This window comes from Phalaenopsis equestris, unplaced genomic scaffold, assembly GCF_001263595.1.
Source record: "Phalaenopsis equestris unplaced genomic scaffold, ASM126359v1 Scaffold000522, whole genome shotgun sequence".
Classification (NCBI taxonomy): Eukaryota; Viridiplantae; Streptophyta; class Magnoliopsida; order Asparagales; family Orchidaceae; genus Phalaenopsis; species Phalaenopsis equestris.
In genome coordinates, this window is record NW_018164962.1 from 1,440,050 (window position 1) to 1,458,880 (window position 18,831).

The 18,831-nt window shown below is 33.3% G+C and overlaps 2 protein-coding genes across 2 annotated transcripts in view; one reads left to right on the plus strand and one right to left on the minus strand.

The window, feature by feature from the left end:
* The window catches only part of LOC110028725 (phosphatase IMPL1, chloroplastic), a gene marked incomplete at its 3' end in the record, with an annotated part of 55,512 nt that extends 44,646 nt beyond the window's left edge, over positions 1 to 10,866 (plus strand). Inside the window, 4 exon segments of the mRNA XM_020730692.1 lie at positions 8,389 to 8,487; positions 8,571 to 8,684; positions 10,168 to 10,269; positions 10,588 to 10,866. Coding sequence (XP_020586351.1) covers positions 8,389 to 8,487; positions 8,571 to 8,684; positions 10,168 to 10,269; positions 10,588 to 10,686 — 414 coding nt within the window.
* A 5,439-nt stretch (positions 10,867 to 16,305) lies between these two features.
* LOC110028723 (MADS-box protein ZMM17-like) overlaps positions 16,306 to 18,831 on the minus strand; it is a 3,409-nt gene continuing 883 nt past the window's right edge. Inside the window, exons 3-7 of the mRNA XM_020730690.1 lie at positions 18,335 to 18,404; positions 18,017 to 18,178; positions 16,765 to 16,806; positions 16,612 to 16,657; positions 16,306 to 16,505 (exon numbers count right to left, since the gene is read on the minus strand). Coding sequence (XP_020586349.1) covers positions 16,306 to 16,505; positions 16,612 to 16,657; positions 16,765 to 16,806; positions 18,017 to 18,178; positions 18,335 to 18,404 — 520 coding nt within the window. The remainder of the gene's footprint in view (positions 16,506 to 16,611; positions 16,658 to 16,764; positions 16,807 to 18,016; positions 18,179 to 18,334; positions 18,405 to 18,831) is intronic.

An 18,831-nucleotide genomic window follows, 5' to 3' on the forward strand; every position in this document is an offset into this window, starting at 1 on the left:
CTTGGGTCCGTTGTTCAAAGCGATGGTGATATAGATGAGAATGTTAATAGTAGAATTCAAGTTGGTTGGTTGAAGTGGAGGAATGCTTTGGGCCTTTTGTGTGATAGAAAAGTACCGCTTATACTGAAAGGAAAATTTTATAAGACTGCGGTGAGACCTACAATGCTATATGACGCTGAATGTTGGCTTTTAAAAGAGAAGCATAATAATAAGTTAAGTGTCGCCGAGATGAGAATGATTAGGCGGATGAGTGGCTTTACACTTAGAGACAAAATGCGAAATGAATATATCCGTGATAGGGTTAGTGTAGCTCCTGTGACCGACAAAAATAGAGAAAGTCGTCTTAGATGGTTTGGTCACATTAAACGTCTACCATTTGATGATCCGCTTAGGAGAGTGGATGTTTTAGATTCAATTTGTGTTAAGAAGGAAAGAGGTAGACCTAGGAAGACTTGGGCTTATTGTATTAAAAATGATCTTAATTTACTAGATTTAAATGAAAATATGACACTAAATAGGACGTAATGGAGAAAAAGGATTCATGTAGCCGACCCCACGTAGTGGGACTAAGGCTTTGTTGTTGTTGTTGTTGTTGGTGTCTGAGCGAGGCGAAGCGGGTGAGCGGGTTTCTTTTGCGTGAGGGAGGGATTCATGTAGCCGACCCCACGTAGTGGGATTAAGGCTTTGTTGTTGTTGTTGTTGTTGGTGTCTGAGCACGGCAAGGCGAAGCGGGCGAGCGGGTTTCTTTTGCGTGAGGGAGCCGAGCGAGGTAGCGGGAAGTAGGATCGAGCGGTCTCTTGCAGAGAGGAGAGGCAAGCAGGGATGGTCGGGAGGGGGGGGTGAGGGAGCTGAGGAGTAGTGGGAAGAAGACGGGAGAGCTCTCGATGCCGCGGGTTGATTAACCTAAAGACGATAAAAGAGGAAGATTTTGTATGCGTCTCCTCTCTAGATAGCCTTTACGAGGGAAATTAAATGGTTTCCATTCAAGCAGCTGGTTAAATTAGAATATAATAATGTATAATTAAATTTAATTAAGAAGAGTTTAGGCGGGATAATTTAAAATTTAAAATTTCAAGTTTCAAATTATAAATTGGGTTATTAGCCCGACCTGACACAATTGGGCTATGTCTAGCACGAATCAAACCGGGGCTGAGCCTAAACCCGTCTCCTTTAATTAAATTTGATATGCATCGATTTACCATTTACGTGCGCGCGAAATAATAGCATCATGGGTGTCCTTCCTAGTTAAAGTTGACATTCCAGATACGCCAGTGCGATCCGTCTCGTCATCCGAGGTCGCCCGAGCAAGTTTGCCGACGGTCGGGCCAAAAAGTGTCAACTTCTTGCATGGTACAGTTAGTGCGTTGCCGAGTCACGGAGGGTTTACCTAAGGCCGTCTGATTCTGTAGGAACTCATTTTCGGGCCCTCTACATGTTGGTCATTAGACCTTGCAACTAGAAGTTGAGTGCTCGGAATCACTCATGCTAGTTCTGTATTTATAAAAATAAGTCAAGAAGTGGTTTGAAGTTCTACGTGGTGTGGGTCTCAGTACTAATATGCTAAGATGGTCAACAAGGAACTCCTAAGGCTAGATTTTTGGGTTCTGAGAGTAGAAAACCAATATCTCACTAAAAATGAGGTCAACATGCTTTCAGACACATTTTTTAGGACATGACACATTTTTTAGAATATCTTCAGGTATAACGGTGATCCAGTTATGACTTAAAAAACGTTAAAAATTCTAAATATTTAAAAGTGAAACAAGAAGAGATAAAATTAAAATGTAAATAAAATGAACTGCATTTTCTTTTGGTCATTCATGCATGACATATCATAAGAATTTAATACATATTAGATTATAATTACTCGCTAAGTTATACTCATGGTTGCAAATAATGTCTTCTATCAAATTAAAAAAAAAATTATAGGTTGATATGTCTGATAGGAGAGACTTGATTTGTTCAAGGAGTACCATTGCTGCTAGGTATTTTTATGATGATAGTTTCACTTTACTATTTATTTTAGATATTGATATATTATTTAGAACTTACTTGAGATATTGTCTTTGGATGTTATTTTTTCTGGTTGCTTTAAATTTTATTTCATTTTGTTGATTATTAGCACTTTTATATGTATTAGAAGTTTTCATAATGTGGATAATTAAATTTTAATACCATTCGACCGTTGTACCCGCCCTAAGGTCTGTTTGGGATAACCGCAGTTTATTAAAAAACAACTATGAAGCAGCTGAAAAATAATCTGATGTTAAAAAAATTGTGATGGCTATTACAATTTTTTTTTAATTTTAAAAAGTCAGACTGCAACTAGAAAAATGTCACCGCACCTAGCTAGGACCGGTGGAAAAATGCAAATTTGAGCCCAGCATTTTGAAAAAGTTGCCAAAATGCAGTTTACCTAAACAAACAAAACTACGGTGTGGTGCCGCTCCACCGCCCCAAACAGACTCTCAGTTAATTCTAAGCACCCGGACGGGTAATGACATTGGCATTTGAACTCTAAATTCCCATGAAGGAAAACTAGCCATTGCTTCGAGTCTGCTCTCTGGATTAGTCAATGATATCTAGATTACTCAATATCTTTTATCACAATTGAAGTATGTAAATTTTGTATTGTATTTCATAAATAGGATACTATTAATTGGTTATGACAAAGTAAATTTGTTGTACTAAAATAGTAGAGCTATTAAAATATATAAATAAATAAATAAATAATTTATTGCTACAACAGATGGTTGACTATTTAGTACTTTTTGATGGGAGAGTAATTATAAAAATGAATTGAAATAATACAATTATAAGTTAGGGAACCAGTTTGAAAATTTTTCAGTCTTATAAAACCTGGTGAAAGATTGGCTAAATCCTTACCAACTGGTGTAATTTAGCCAATATTTTATCATTCTAAGGCATTGCATCTCATTGATTTGGATAAAGTGGATCAATTATAAATTTACCAAAAAAATATGTGAACTTTGTGCGTGGTGTAGCGAGTGCGTGAATTGCAGCGTTCATGAGTGTTCAAGTCACAAATGGTTCACCTAAAGCCGTCTGATCCTATGCGAACTCATTTTCGGGCCCTCTATATGTTAGTCCTTAGTCCTTGCAACTAAAAGTTGAGTGCTTGAGACCACTCATGCGAGGTCTTCTCAAAAATGAGTCAAGAAGTGGTTTGAAGTTTTATGGGAGGTAGACTCCATTGCTAGTCCGCTAGGATGGTTAATAAGAGCTCCTAAGGTTAGATTTTGGGTTATGGAAGTAGGAAACTAAGACTTCACTAAAAATGAGGTCAACAGAATCGACATTAAATCATGTCCGATCAATTTTGTGAGAGAGAGCAAGAGTAAGGGGAGGATTGAATGACACGCTCCATCGTCGAGTTAGCAAGTTGAAATTGGTGAGTTATCCATGTGAAACTGATCGAGAAGAAGATAAAGGGAGGCATCTCGTACAACCTACAAGACAGAGGACAGAGTTGCATGGTCTCCGAACTTATTTGCCCAAGCGATGGCATCGATAGCAATGTCGTGCTAAACGTAGCGCACATATGTTTGAGCAAGCTCAAACATGAGGCAAGGATCAACAATGAAGCTCATGTGAAGGGGCGACGAAGACAAAAGGAGGAAAATAGATCAAAAAGCATGTGAAAGAAGATATATTTTTTAATTTATAAATTATTATAAAATTTTAAGGTTTTTATTTTGGACATGTTATTTTGGATTGCATTTTATTTAAATTGTTATTTTATTTAAATATTGAGATTAATATGTTTATTTAAGATTATACTTTATTTTTAAAATAAGTAAATAAATAAATAAAATTAAACTATATTTAGAAAAATTATTAACATTCTAATTCTAGTGATAAATTTATAATTGTGGAAATTTAAATTGAAGAGATTAATTAAATCTCAATGCTATGCTTAGCATTAAATTAAATATTTGTAAGGTTAAATAAAAACTTATATATTTAATAAAAGTTATATTGGTGAAATTGATACCGGAGGAATCGGAAACACAATTATTATTTTTGAGTTCCCAAACAAATTACAAACATGACACTTGAAGTAAAGACAACAAACAGGAACAACATAAACAATAAAAGATATCTGCAAGTAACAACGAGAACGAAGCTTGGTGGATGATGGGTTGGCGACTAATGGAAGATAGTTGCGACTGAGGGGAGGTGGCGGGAGGGAAGGACGGTTGCTTGGAGATGGCTGTGGTTGTTGGATGAAGGCTGGAAGGTGGGGGAGGGGTAGCGGTGCTGGAGGGTGCAGGGACAGCCGCAGAAAGTGCCAAATAGCAGCTAGGATGGTGTTGGCGAGGTTGGCGGCAACATGATAGCTATTGAAAGTGTTGAACAACAGTAGGAAGGGAATGAAGATGACAGCAAGGCTGAGTGGTTTGTAGCTACTTGAAGAGGGGTCGGAGTGGGTTGCAGTAAGATGAATGTCTCGTCATGGTTGGGCTACAGTCGAAGCACCCCCTGAACTCTTGGAGACGGTCACCACCTAGGATGAGTTTCAGTCGGAGCACATTCTTCTCGTCTGGTACAGCTCCTGGAGGGGAAGAACGTCGCTAAAGCAACACTCAGAAATTTGCACTCATAAAACTGCTCCTAACCTCAGAAAGCAATACCTAACATATAAAATAGGAAAAGAAGATGATAGAAAAGAGATATAATAGGCAAAGGGAGTAATATGAAAGAAGTAGAGAAGAAAATAAATTATAATGAGAAAACATCAGAAAAGGAAAGGGAATAGATAGGAAAGGGGGACTGCGGTTACTGTAGAAGCTACAATAACACGTTCGCGGTAAGTTCCCGCGTTATAAATACAATTGAAAAAATTTTGAGAGTTCATTAATGTCAAATTTAAATCGTTAAATTAAATGCTACAACAACAACAACAAAGCCTTAATCACACTACGTGGAGACGGCTACATAAATTCTTTTTCTCCATTGCGTCATATTTAGTGTCATATTTTCATTTAGATCTAATAAATTAAGATCATTTTTTAGATAAGAAGCCCAAGTCTTCCTAGGTCTACCTCTGCCTTTCTTAACATAAGTCGGAATCTAAAACATCTACTATACTAATCGGATCATCAGATGATCGATGCTTAATGTGACCAAACAATTTAAGACGACTTTATCTAATTTTGTCCGTCATCGGAGCTACACCAACCCTATCACGGATACATTCATTTCGCATTTTGTCTCTGAGTGTAAAGCCACTCATCCACGTAATCATTCTCATCTCAGCAACACTTAACTTAGTATTATGTTTCTCTTTTAAAAGCCAACATTCAGCACCATAAAGCATTACAGGTCTCACCACCGTCTTATAAAATTTTTCTTTCAATAAAAATAAATTCATTAAAAATATTAAGGTTAAAAAGAACGTTATGTCAATAGATTTAATAAGGATATGTAAGGAAGGTTCATCTATTAAATAGATGGCAAAATATTGTAAATAAATAAAATTAAAAGTCAATAGAAATAAATATTTTTAATCTAATAAAAGCTAAAATAATAAGAATAAATTAAGAAAAGAATTAATATTATCTTGAAAAGGTTTATATGCTTGAAAAAAATTATTATCTTGAAAAAAATTATGAATATACATTTATGATTTATATACTTATTTAAGCATAATATTTAATTAAACTTATGTAGCTGAATAAAAAAAAGAAATTCTAATAATAGAACTAAATAAAACTAACTGAATTTTCTTACATTTATAATTAGATAATTAGAAATAAATGACAATAGAGGGAAAAATTTTACTATTGAGAGAATGAGATGAGTATTACATCTAAACTATCGTAATAATATTTGTTTCTTCTAGACTAATTGTATGGATAGTAATAGATATTGTTTAATTCAACTGCAAAATTTTATCTTGATTCATTTTCCCTTAATTTTTAATATAAATATTTCAAGTCTATCAACCTGATTGATTTTTATGCATTAATTATAAGATATATTATATACTGAATGTTATAAAAATATGAATGGTACAATTATATAGAGTGATTATATGTGCATGATAACTGATATAGTTCACCCCTCATGGTATTAACGAAGATTGTAATGCTCGTGCGTGTAAATTAAAAATATTATCGGTATTAAAATACATTAAGTGATACAATTTTGATGGTGCACGTGTGATTGATATAAATGATATATAGATAGGACAATATATTGTACTGTAGAATGTTGATTTTTTTTTTATGCTATTTCATTATGCTTACCTAGCATGCATGTTGTTTTTTTTGTTATGTTATTATGATTTAGAAATATGAGTATTTACTGCTATTGATAACTCACTGTGATTTAATCTAATATTTACATGTTTTATGTTTTTGTCTGGAAGATGAATAATATAAGAAAAAAAATTATAATAGACTCATTCAAGTTAAAGAAAGGTAATTAAAATCACAATTGCGTTGCTTTTAGATTCATTTAATCGTAAGTGGCTTGTTCGATTATTTGGGTGATTCTATATATTGTTTAGTGAGTGTTAGACATTATAAAATTGTTTTTCCAGTGCCCGATCGACTGTTCTTACATTTGTACTCCAAGCATCCAAGCCGGAATGTAATGTTTGATAAATCGATTTTGTGCAAATTTTTTCCCATTATTAGTAGCCAAGTTATCTAAAGTTTTACCCTATTCCGTGATAATCTTTCTACATCATTAGTTCTATCAAATAGTCTGATTGGTAAATCTTTTAACCTCCACTACATAAGCTTAAACCAGCTAAGCTTATGTTCCATTTCCTTATTGTTATTCTCAACATCTTTACAACATAAATATTTCTTATTATATATTTTCTGACTTCAATAGACAACCATCTTTGCTTATTGATTTTTCTGACCCTTGGTTATCAGTTACTTTTGATTGATTTAGCAAAACTAATCAAATCATTGCCTTAATAAAAAAAAATGCACTTTGTCTTTAGGTTTCACTTTTAAGTCCTATAGGAAGAGACGATCAAGAAAAATTAAATTGATATTACTTAGGTTTCATAACTTTTCTCGACCTTTATCATCATAACTATGATATATCTATCATATGGAATGACAATATCTTTAAAGTAAGCTAACCATTAATATCATTTGTGATAAATTTTGCATTTTTTGAATTTGAATGTATAAATGGAACTTTAATTTTCATGTTTTCTTTAATATAATCATTCTTAGTAATCCCCTTAAATTATTGACACAATTTATGTTTCTTCGTAAGGCTTTTCGATGAAGAAGAATAGATGGAGAGAATGATTCAGAGTAAAATGGAGAAAATTAGGGAGATGACTCGTGAAAGGTGGCATTTGCTCATCATAGGTTGTGGAACTCATCAATTACAAGTTGACCTTCTAGCCAACTATTCCCTACTTCTTACCGTCATAAGGTTATATTGTGGCGTTATCCTTTAAATCTCAAATAGGACTTATTTTGTGAATTTGATGAGAATTTTAGCGCTGGCTTCAAATTTTTTTAATGTCATTTTGAGGCTAGTCACAACGATTCCATATTGCTGCTTAGAAAGGGACAATTTGTGTTTGTTAAAATTAAATTTGCATTTACACAAAGATGTAGTGACGAAATGATCAATTAGGATTAGAAGATTCTATGTTAGTCTTTTCAAATTTTATCTCAACCTTAAAATATGGAAAATGAGCTTTACTGTTTTGTGTGGGCAAATTTGAACTGATTAGGTGCGGTTTAGGTGATGTTTTCGGCCATCTACTCTAGTGTCCTCTTTCCAATCTGCTTACTCCTTTTTTAAATGGAGTATTTTTTTATTGTTCATGCCGTGGGAATAATTAATCTAATTCAAATGCCATCATTTACATATTGTCCTGAAGATTGTCTCTGATTATTTTATCTCTTCGTAGTCTTAATGCGTTTTAGGTATGTATTGAACTTTGGTGAATACAAGGGGTTATGATATTGTATTAGAGCATTGATTGAGAGTTATTGAATAACAATAGAACTTCTCGTTCCATATCTCTCTCTTGCCCTAGTCTATTTAGGGGCATTTACATACCTACCACCCAATTCCTATTTATTTATATATCCAACGATATATGAACTTTCCTTTTTACATTTATACTGCTTCCACCCACATATTTCATATCACATAAAAAATATTATTATTTTTAATTTAAAAAAGTTACAGGCTTCTTTTCATGCATATGTAAGGTGGCATGTATGTAAAAATTGAAGTTTAGGTGTTAGTTATATCAAGACATAAGAATTGAGTGGTATTTATGTAAATCTTTTTATTATTATTATTATTATGGTCTCTTCTTATTTTACCATTCTTCTTACAAATATATTTTATTGATGCACCGCTTCCTTTCAGATAGAACATTCGCTACTTGTAACTGGATTTGGATACGAACATGATGATGCATGGGCAACTAATATGGATTTATTCAAGCATTTCACTGACATAAGCAGGGTATTCTTTATTTTAAAAGGTGTTCTATGTGAATCTCCTTAAAAGGTTCTTCCGAATTTTAATGTTGTGGGTGACATCTGTAGGGGGTTCGTAGACTTGGTGCAGCTGCCGTGGACATGTCTCATGTAGCCTTGGGTATTGTTGAAGCCTATTGGGAGTATCGCCTTAAACCATGGGATATGGCTGCCGGAGTACTGGTAATTTTAAAAAAAGAGTTGACAAATTCTAAGATATTTTTATCTATTTCTAACTGTGGGCTCTGAAAATTCAAAAAGCGCACCGAACTCTCACCGAGAGCTTAACATGGTGCTTTTGTTAAGGTTCTGGGTCGAATTTTTAGAAAGCAAATGAGATAGTAGGTAATACAATGCCCAGAGCTTTTGTCCTTATTTTGCGAGAACTTTAAGATCCATGGTTCGAGGTTTCCTTAGGCGCAAGCTCCTATGGTTAGTTATCATATAGCTCGCAAAATGAGGACGAAATCTCTGGGTAGTGTCTTATCTACTATCTCATCTGTCTTCTGAAAATTCAACCAAGAACCTTAACAAACGCACCATATTAAACTCTCGATGAGAGTCCGGTGTGCTTTTTCGAATTTTCGGAGCCCACAATAATATGAATATTTTAAAAAGAATTACGTTGTTAATTAAATCATTTAGTAAGATATTCATCCTAAGCCACAACTAGTCTCTTTTTCTAATTGGTAAAATGTTTATCACCATAAATGCTTATTAAGTTTTCAAATCATAGTTGTTGCATCTCATAGTACGTATTGTAATTACCTCTACATGCTCTTTTAATTTATTCATATACTCCATATTGATTAACATATTATGGCAAGCAAATGAGCACCTAAATTTGAAACTTATAACATCTTGTTCTTTTACGAAAAAAAAGATGAATGATAAGTTCTTTCTTTCTACTTCCAAGAATATTTTTCTCATTGAAGAAATTGCTCTGACCTTCCTCCATTTTATGTATGATAGGTGCCATGATTAGTTATGGACATATTAAATAAGAATCTTACATAAAATGGGAAATAGGAATATCAGGGTTGAGGTAATCACACTTAGCACCGTTAGTATTAAGCAAATTTGATGAACATATTGAAATAATTGCATTTAGCTTTACATATTTATCATATTTTTTTATTTCACTCTGGGATTTTTTTTTATGCACTGCTAAGAGCTTAACTTTGACTGCTAATATCAAATTTTCATTTATTATTTGATTATTGCTCAATTTTCATCATTCTTATTATCTGAGTGCTAAGAAGTGCAAAAACATGTAACTGTTAGACAAAACATGCCAGAATGTCTCCATATAAATTCAGTGCTTTCTAAGTGAAAAATCTGATTTTCTTATATTTTTTGAACTTTTTGATTTGGAAGATTTACGTACATACCACTCAATTCCTATGCATTTACATATCTAACACCTACACTTCAATTTTTACACACAAGCTACCTTGCCTATGCATGAAAATGTATATTTCACTTTTTAAAAGTTAAAATGGTGGTGTTTTTTATGTGATATGAAAGATTTGGGTGGTATAACTGTAGAAAGTTAAGTCTATGTGTTCGACATTTAAATATATAGGACTTGGATGGTATGTTTGTAAATGCTTCTATTCTTTCTTGCGAATGCTAGGATCACAATATATATGCCCTGATTATGCAGATAGTTGAAGAAGCTGGTGGGACTGTTACGCGCATGGACGGAGGAAACTTTTCAGTGTTCGATCGATCCGTCCTCGTTTCAAACGGCATTGTTCATGAAAAGGTTAGGATTAATGTTTCAAAAATAACTTTCAAGACTAATAAATGCTTTCCCTATGACTACACTCACCGCAGATTAAAATGGCTCATTAAATCTCTCTTTGTTCTTGCTCATGACAATTTTCATCTGAAAGAAAAAACAGGGGAAATTTACATGCCTAGCACATAGTTCTTATGTATTTATGTGTCTCACATCTAAACTTTCATATTTACATACATAGCATATTGGTGTTTTAAACTTTTGCATGAAAGTGTCTTATAGCTGAAGATACAAATGAATTTCATTTACTGATTAACAGAACTTTCTTATTTTTACCTGCAGCTTCTTGAGAGGATTGGTCCTGCTACTGATGAATTGAAGGAGAAAGGTATTGATTTCTCCCACTGGTTCAAGCCTGAGAGTTATTTCACTGATATCTGAGCTCTAATTTGCATTTTTATTATGAAACATCATCCAGCTTTTCTTCACTTATTCCTTCTGGCCATCTTGATGAACAAAAATTCAACCTTATGTAAAACAATTGGCTTCATTTGCTCATTCAGATGAGAATATGTTCATAGTATGGCACATACCATTCAATTCTTATGTTTTTACATATATAACACCTGAAATTCGATGTTTACATACATGCCACCTTGTGCGTAGAAAGGTTGTATTTCACTTTTCAAAAGTTAAAATAGTGGTACTTTTATGTGATATGAATGATTGGGGCGGTATAAAAAAGTTATGTTTAGGTGTTAGATATGAATGATTGGGGTGGTATAAATAAATGTGAAAGGATAAGTTTAGGTACTTTTTGGTGCTATTTTTTTTATTTTATTTTATGAATGTATCTGCTCTATTTATTTTATATGGGATTATAATTGCTGTGAAAAATGATGGAAATAAAGTGAAAAATCGGATCGAGAAAAATCACAATAATGGTTCGGCAAATTGCCTAAGTCCACGAAGTTGCAGAGGATTTATTGCTTCGAGGATTACACTCATCGATCACCTCGACAATTACAAAAAAAGATCTTTCGCTCTCCTCCCATCTCTCTCTACCTGCAAACCGCACGGAGGAAGAAACAGAAAAGGTAGCAACTTGCAATTTCTTTCTTCCCTTAGGCAGAGCACCAAACCAACATAGGAAGCCGTAGCATGCGATTCTTTTTCCTGTAAAACCAATGCTCGAGAGATTATGAGGGGAGTTGTAGCATGCCTATTTATTAATTACATCATGCGATTAGACCCATTACAGAATTAACCAAATAATTAATGAAATATATTAATTATTTCCTTTTTTCTTCTGCAACAAATCATAAATGACAGGATTTATGCAAGGAGAACTGTAGAAGATTTTAGGAAAGGAATTAAGAGCAATTTATTTAACAATTAATTTCGAGTATCAAATCCAATTTGCTGTCAAATATGAGAAACTGTATATTTGAACAGTGGATCGATTTTCATATTCTTAACAAATCTCCCATTTGGAGACAGGTACACTGATTTCATCATCTACTTGCTGCATCGTCATCTTCTTCATACGTGATATTTTTCACCTCTGCAACTTAAAGTTTTTTGTCTTCACGCTAGAAGATTAACTGAAGTCGGCACAACTTCAGTTTCTCAAGAGTAACATCCTTAGTCGACATATTATCGTCAACATAGTTTTGTACCTTGAAACTCTTTCATGGGTTACTCATGTTTCTGCTTGCAGCTCTCACGGCATGGGCAATATTTTACCTCTACTGAAAGTCTTTTTCAACAACTCAAATGTGTGCAATGTCTTCTTCCCTGGTGGAAGTTCTGTCAGCTCCCAAGTCTGATTCATTGGCAGGAAATTCGTCTCCTCTTTCATGGTCAGCTCTCACTTGCTCGAATTTTCATCTTGCAAGATTTATTCATAGCTCTGACTAATGTGACCAACTCTGCAATGCTACAAATCTGTCGTGTTCTCTGCAACTGTAGTAGCAATAGTGCTGAGTAAACCTGTAGTCATATATAGTGTGTCAGTTTTCTTACTTCGAGTCAGTACTAATGTTACTTTGGTAACCTTACAGGTGTTATCTGAGAACACTACTGAATGACCACTCTCAATGAGTCGTCCAATAGAAATAAGGTTTTTCTTCAACTCAAGAATGTTTCTGATCTTTTGCAGAGTTCATTTGCTCTTTTTAGGGAGTAATATCAACATCTCCAAACTCCATCACGTTCAGAGTTTTTCCATCAGTCAAATGTTTCGTCCCAAAGTCACCTGCAACATAATTCCGCATTAACTCCCGGTGGAAAGATGTATTGAAGGAATCCTCTGTATCCAATATCCAGTCATCAACAATATTGTGAACTGCAACAATAGTGCATCATGTACTTCTTTAGTTACAAAATTAGCGCTATCATTCACCTTCTTGGGATTCCTACAGTTCTTTTTATGTTGTCAGCTTTGCCACTATTCTGACAGGTTGCTTGCTGACCAGACTTTGATTTTGTTCTTCCTCTGTTTGAGTTCATGTCATATGATCTCTCTCTGGAACAACATTCAGTGTCAAACTCGAACCCGAGGTCTCGCCAGAATCTTTTTTGTGCATCTCTTCAGCCAAAATCAAATCGTTAATATCATCATACTTCAGTTTAGATTTACCTGCAGAACTGCTAACTGTCATCCTCATAGTTTTTTAGGTACTTGACAATGAAACCAACAATATCAACGCCTGTATCTCATCGTCAAAATCAATTTCACACACGACAATTGATTTGTGATGGTATTGAAATTATTCAGGTTTTGGAGCAAAATACACAACTTCTGGCATCCTCAAGTTGAATAATTTTTTCATTAAATAAACATTGTTATTCATCGATGACTTTTCATACATACCTGAGAAAGCCGTTATGAGATCTGTAGTAGTCTGCTGACGTTGCGGACAACCGATCTAGATAGTGTTAATCGTATAATCCTAAGAATTTGTCGATCCAACAGATTTCATTTTGCCTCGTCCATCTTTTTCGACTTCTTTGCCAGTAATGACAAGTGAAGTTTCTTCCCATAGAGGTAGTCTTCTATTTGCATCATCCAGTAACCAAAATTTGTGTCATTAAATTTCTCGATCTCTAATGTCATCACTTCGTCTTCTGTCATCGTTCTTTCTTATAGTCGAAACCATAGTTTTGATACTAGTTGTGAAAAACGACGGCAATAAAGCAAAAAATTGGAACGAAAAAATTCGCAAAACTGAAAACACAGCAGAACACACATATTTACTTGTTTCGGTAAATTGTCTACGTTCACGAAGTTGCAGAGGATTTATTGTTTTGAAGATTACATCCATCGATCACATCGGCGATTACAACCAAAGATCTCTCTCTCTCATCCTCTCTCTCTCCTCCTTTCTCTCTCTAACTGCAAGTCGCACTGAGGAAGAAACAAAAAAGGCTGCAACTTGCGATTTCTTGCTTCCATTAGGCAGAGCGCTGAACCAACACAGGAAGTCGTAGCAAGTGATTTCTTTTCTTGTAAAACAAATGCCCGAGAGATATTACAAGGAGAGTTGTAGCGTATATATTTATTAATTTCATCATGTCATTAGACCCAATAAGAAATTAATCAAATAATTAATGAAGCTCATTAATTATTTTATTTTCTCGTCTACAGCAAATCATAGATGGCGGAATTCATGCAAGGAAAAATGTAGAAGATTTTAGGGAAGGAATTAAGAGTAATTAATTCAGCAATTAATTTCGAGTATCAAATCAATTTGCTATCAAACATGAGAAATTATTAATTTGAACAATGAAACTGTTTCCATATTCGTAACAATAATTATGCTCAATAAAGGAAATAATCAAATCATGATGTTATTTAATTTCTCTTCACTAGGGGCAGAAGTAGGGGTGTGAAAAAACGGAGCTTGAGCGAGCCAAAGTGTTTTTTTATGTTCGACTTGATTCAAATTTATATAGCGGCTTCAACTCATGTTTAGCTCAAAACTAGCCCAAATTATTAAAATAATAATAAATTTTAGTATTTTTTTATAAATACAAAATAAAATTTTATATAATAAAATTATAATAATATTAAATTTTAATTATTTAAATAATTCGACTCACAACAATTCAAACTAGATCAAATCAAAGTTTAACCTTCCTTTGTTTGTTATAAATCGAAGTTAAAAAGTATGTTTTTGGCGCGTTTGTTTGGCAAACAAATTTGTCTCGATTTTATTTAGTGAGCCTTATTGAGGAGATGGCCCTATTGGTAGAGTTTTTAAAATTATTTTGTTTTCATATTAATATTATAACATGCACTTAGTATGTAGGCGTATATATGTATGTACATCTATAACACACAATTCGTATGTGTTTTGCATATCTCACACAAAAACTATTATATTTGCGTACTTTGCACGCTCAAATCTAGAATATCATATAAAAAATAACATTATAAACACTTTTTAAAGCTAAAACCCCTCTTTATGCATAGTTTAAAGCACCAAAATGTTATGTATATAAACATGAAAGTTTATGTGTGAGATATGTAAATGCATAAGAATTGTGTGCTACATATGTAAATTTCCCTCATATTTATTATGAATTTATGAGATTTATTATGATGATATTTTGTCATAAGTTTCATTAAATAAAGAGGATGGTTTTTTATGATTTCCAACATAACATCTTGGCCTATCTGTAGCTCCTATCTTTGTGTATTTCTGGAGTAAGTGCTCGAGAATTATACTACTAAAGAAGTTTCTAGCTATTTTAGGGCTATGAGATCAGCTGCATTTGAATTGAAGAACAACTATTTGAATAACATGAGTAGAATTGGTTTGCAATATGAACTGAACATTGTCATCATAAGTAGGAAAGAATCTAAATTATATATCATCATCACCTTCTATTTCTTCCATTTAATATCAAGTATGTACATAGGAGATATCTGAGGAAATATCTATTTTCTTCCTTTTGATGAATTTGAATTAGTTATAAATATAAAAAATAAAAAGTTTAACAAATAGAACATATCCTTTATTTACTATGCGAACTTTCAAAAATTTAGAGCTATTTGTCACCTCCCAAAAAAGCTCTTTGGGGCGGTGGGTAGCCCATGATTTAAATATTATTTTTCGGCCCTACACCTAGCCTGATGTGAGATTTTTTGTTTGTAATAATCTCTCCCACTTAATCACGTGACGCCCTCGTCACGAATCGGCTCCACCGAGGGTCCCACTGGACCATGGAGAGTCCACACACCTATCAGACAGTAATCTGCTCTGATACCACTTTTCACCTCCCAAAAGAGCTCTTCGGGGTGGTGGGCAACCCAGGATTTAAATACTGTTTTTCGGCCCCACCTAACATAATGTGGGATCTTTTGTCCGTGACATATTAGTATTAATCTAACTGTAAAGAGTAGCTCAATTCAGACTAAAGAATACCAATTCATCATAAGACAAAAATTGGTTTTGATTAATTTTGATTTTTTTTTTATTAGCCCTTCGACATATTTCATTATATTTTTAGGGTTTAGGGCTTAAATTTGAGTTTTAAAATCAATCATAATCAAATTTTATACATAATAAATTATCTCCTTTTTTTTTTCCATATTCCAATAATCCAAAACACAGCAGTCAGGAACGCATTATAACTTATATCACACTTAAAGATGTCCCAACAAGTATTTAATTCCTTCCATTTACACACACACACACAGATATATATATATATATATATATATATAACATTAATATATTAAACAAAGTCCCTAATTATGCCGTATATATCTTAATAAAGTTTCTAAAATATGTACGAGGTTCTTTGCATGATGACCGGCATACGTCCCTTTTAACTAGCTTGCATGCATGGCTCTTTAATTCATATGTGATTCTGCAATATAAATATATTAAATGAAAATAAATTCAAAAGAATATTAAGGTATTTTGACAAAAAAACTCTCGGATTATTCATTTAATTATAACATACGCATTTTTGAAAGGAAATTAATTTCCCTGTAAAAAGACAAATGAGGTTTAATTAACAAAGAATAGAATTGGGTGGAATAATGTGTTACCAGAGCTGCAGTCCATGGCCATGGAGTTCAGAGTACTGCAGATTAGGCTGGGTAGGCTGCAGCTGAAATGGAAGTGTTTGTGGGCCCAGCTGAAGCATGCTTCTAGAATCTTCTAGAAAATGACCGAAGGGTTCTAGAAGACTCATTTCCCTTAACTTATGTTCCTCTTCCATCTGCCGCTCCTGCTCCATCTCCACTTCATGCTCTGGCATGATCTGAAAATCAGATTTATATATTTAGGCAATAAATAAATAAATAAGGCTGAATAATATAATTTACAAATATGGTGATTCGTTGTAAACTTACAGATCTGTATAAGCAGGTGTTCTGGTCTGCTAATATGTGCTCCTGTTTGTCGTGGCATGAATGCATGGCAGATTAGGGTTTTGATTGATTGATTGATGAAGATGAAGAAGAAGCTTTATTGCCATAATAGATGAGATTGAATTTTGTACCTTTCGGCGGAGGTTCTCGAGTTGTTGATGGAGGAGTTCATGCTGTTACAATACATATATGCATCAAGAGAAAAAGAGAGGTTAGTTTTCGAGCTTAATTAATATTCTATGAAAAAATAACTTCGATTATATATATAATATATTCAATTCCTATGTATTTACATATCTCACATCTAAACTTTAATTTTTATATATATGCCAAAGGTTGTATTTCAAACATTACATGTCACTCAACTCCAAAGTATGTATATATATCGAGACACACACCTAGAAGTTAAAATTTAGATGACAAGTATGTAACAAATCTAGAGGTAACTTTTTGAGAAAAAAAAGTTCAATCTCTGATTAAAAATTATCAATAACTTTGATTTCAACAAACTTATGGTCAAACTGCTCGGCTCGATGAGACAGACCTAATGATGCCAAAATTGGCTAAATCATAGCAGAATCAAATTGTTAAGCTATTTTTGAAAGCTTTCGGTATATAATTGAAAGTCAAATGAATTCTAAATCTGATAAGCTTATAATCAAATCGAGTGTATCTATGAATCAAATCCAACAAACCTAAGATTGCTAAGTCTCTCACAAATTTTATAGATACATCACCACTTGAGAGGGACCTAGACCTTGAGCCATAAGAAGACCTAAGCTTTGAGAATGAGCTTAAATATAACTTCGCTTCTGCACCATAGATCATACGAATACCTTCCGCTTCTGCAGTCGCCAACTATTGTCAATAACCATCGGTTGTCCTCTCCATATGACTTACATTGCGCGAAGCAACAACTAATGTCATGGAGTCACGAAACATCTTGCTGAGCAATGCATCATCCCAAACATTATGCTAACTTCAAACATGATATACCAAAGCTTCGGCAACTACTCCCCACTAAGACTGCTTCATACCGTGGGGCAACAAATTCTTTTGTGCACAACCATTTTAACTTGAGAGATTGTGCAATCATTTCCCCCGCCTGTGAGTCAACGACTTATATATATAATCACCAACTCATATTAGATCTTTTCAATAAAGCTAGACCCGTGACTTTTTTCTTTTTCAGATTTTCCACATAATAACATATGATTTTTCTACTCGTCATTTTTATTACCTTACAGTATATTGGATTCTACTGCAACGTCAAGATGATAATTTGTTGTTTTGCCCTCGCAAATTCTCTAGCATGCATCAAGTGGTATGTACATAAATTTTTCTATAAAATATTAAAAAAATTAAAAATTAAAAAGTGAGCACCTTGCGTGTCCGAATCTTAGAAACAGAGTAATCAAGCTGCTCTTCTAACAGGTTAAGATCATTAATGGTTAGGCCAGTCAAGTCTTCCCCAGTAAACTGCCTAATGCTCGCCTGAAGCACATGTGTGTCCTGCTTTATTTTTGCTAGCTCGAACTGAAGTAGCTGAGAATTATTTAAAAGAAACTCTATTATTATTATTAAAATTTGATTAATATGAATAATTAATACAATATTAATACTAATCTCAATATTAATCATTAGATTAGAACTTTTTTTTTAGTTAAGTTCGAGGGAAAATCTCATGCTTAGGGATCATACCTGGTGGCTGTTAAGGTCCTCCAACTGGATATGGTGAACTTTAAGATAGTCTTCTATGATTCTTTCCATGCTGCAATAATTAATTATAATTGCACTTTAGTTTTGTATAAATATGCGGCACTATATAATTAACCACATGTTAAAGCTATAAATTAATCAAATAATTAGCTTATTAATTAGATAGATACTATTGAATTAAATTTCATGAAAAAAAAAACTAGTTTTTACTTCAAGAAAATAGATTGCATTTATGAATCTTTATGATTCCACTAAAGTTTATAGATATTTATTTTTATATGATTAATTAGCTGGTAGTATATAATTTATTCAACTTTTTACCAAAATGTAAAAACTATATATTTAGTTTTTTTTTTCTTTTGATGCATGTTAATCTTGTTTTAATCATGTATTAAATTAAACCAACTAAGGATATAATCACAAAACAATATTTATGAAATGATGCATGATAAAGCTATATATATATATATATATATATA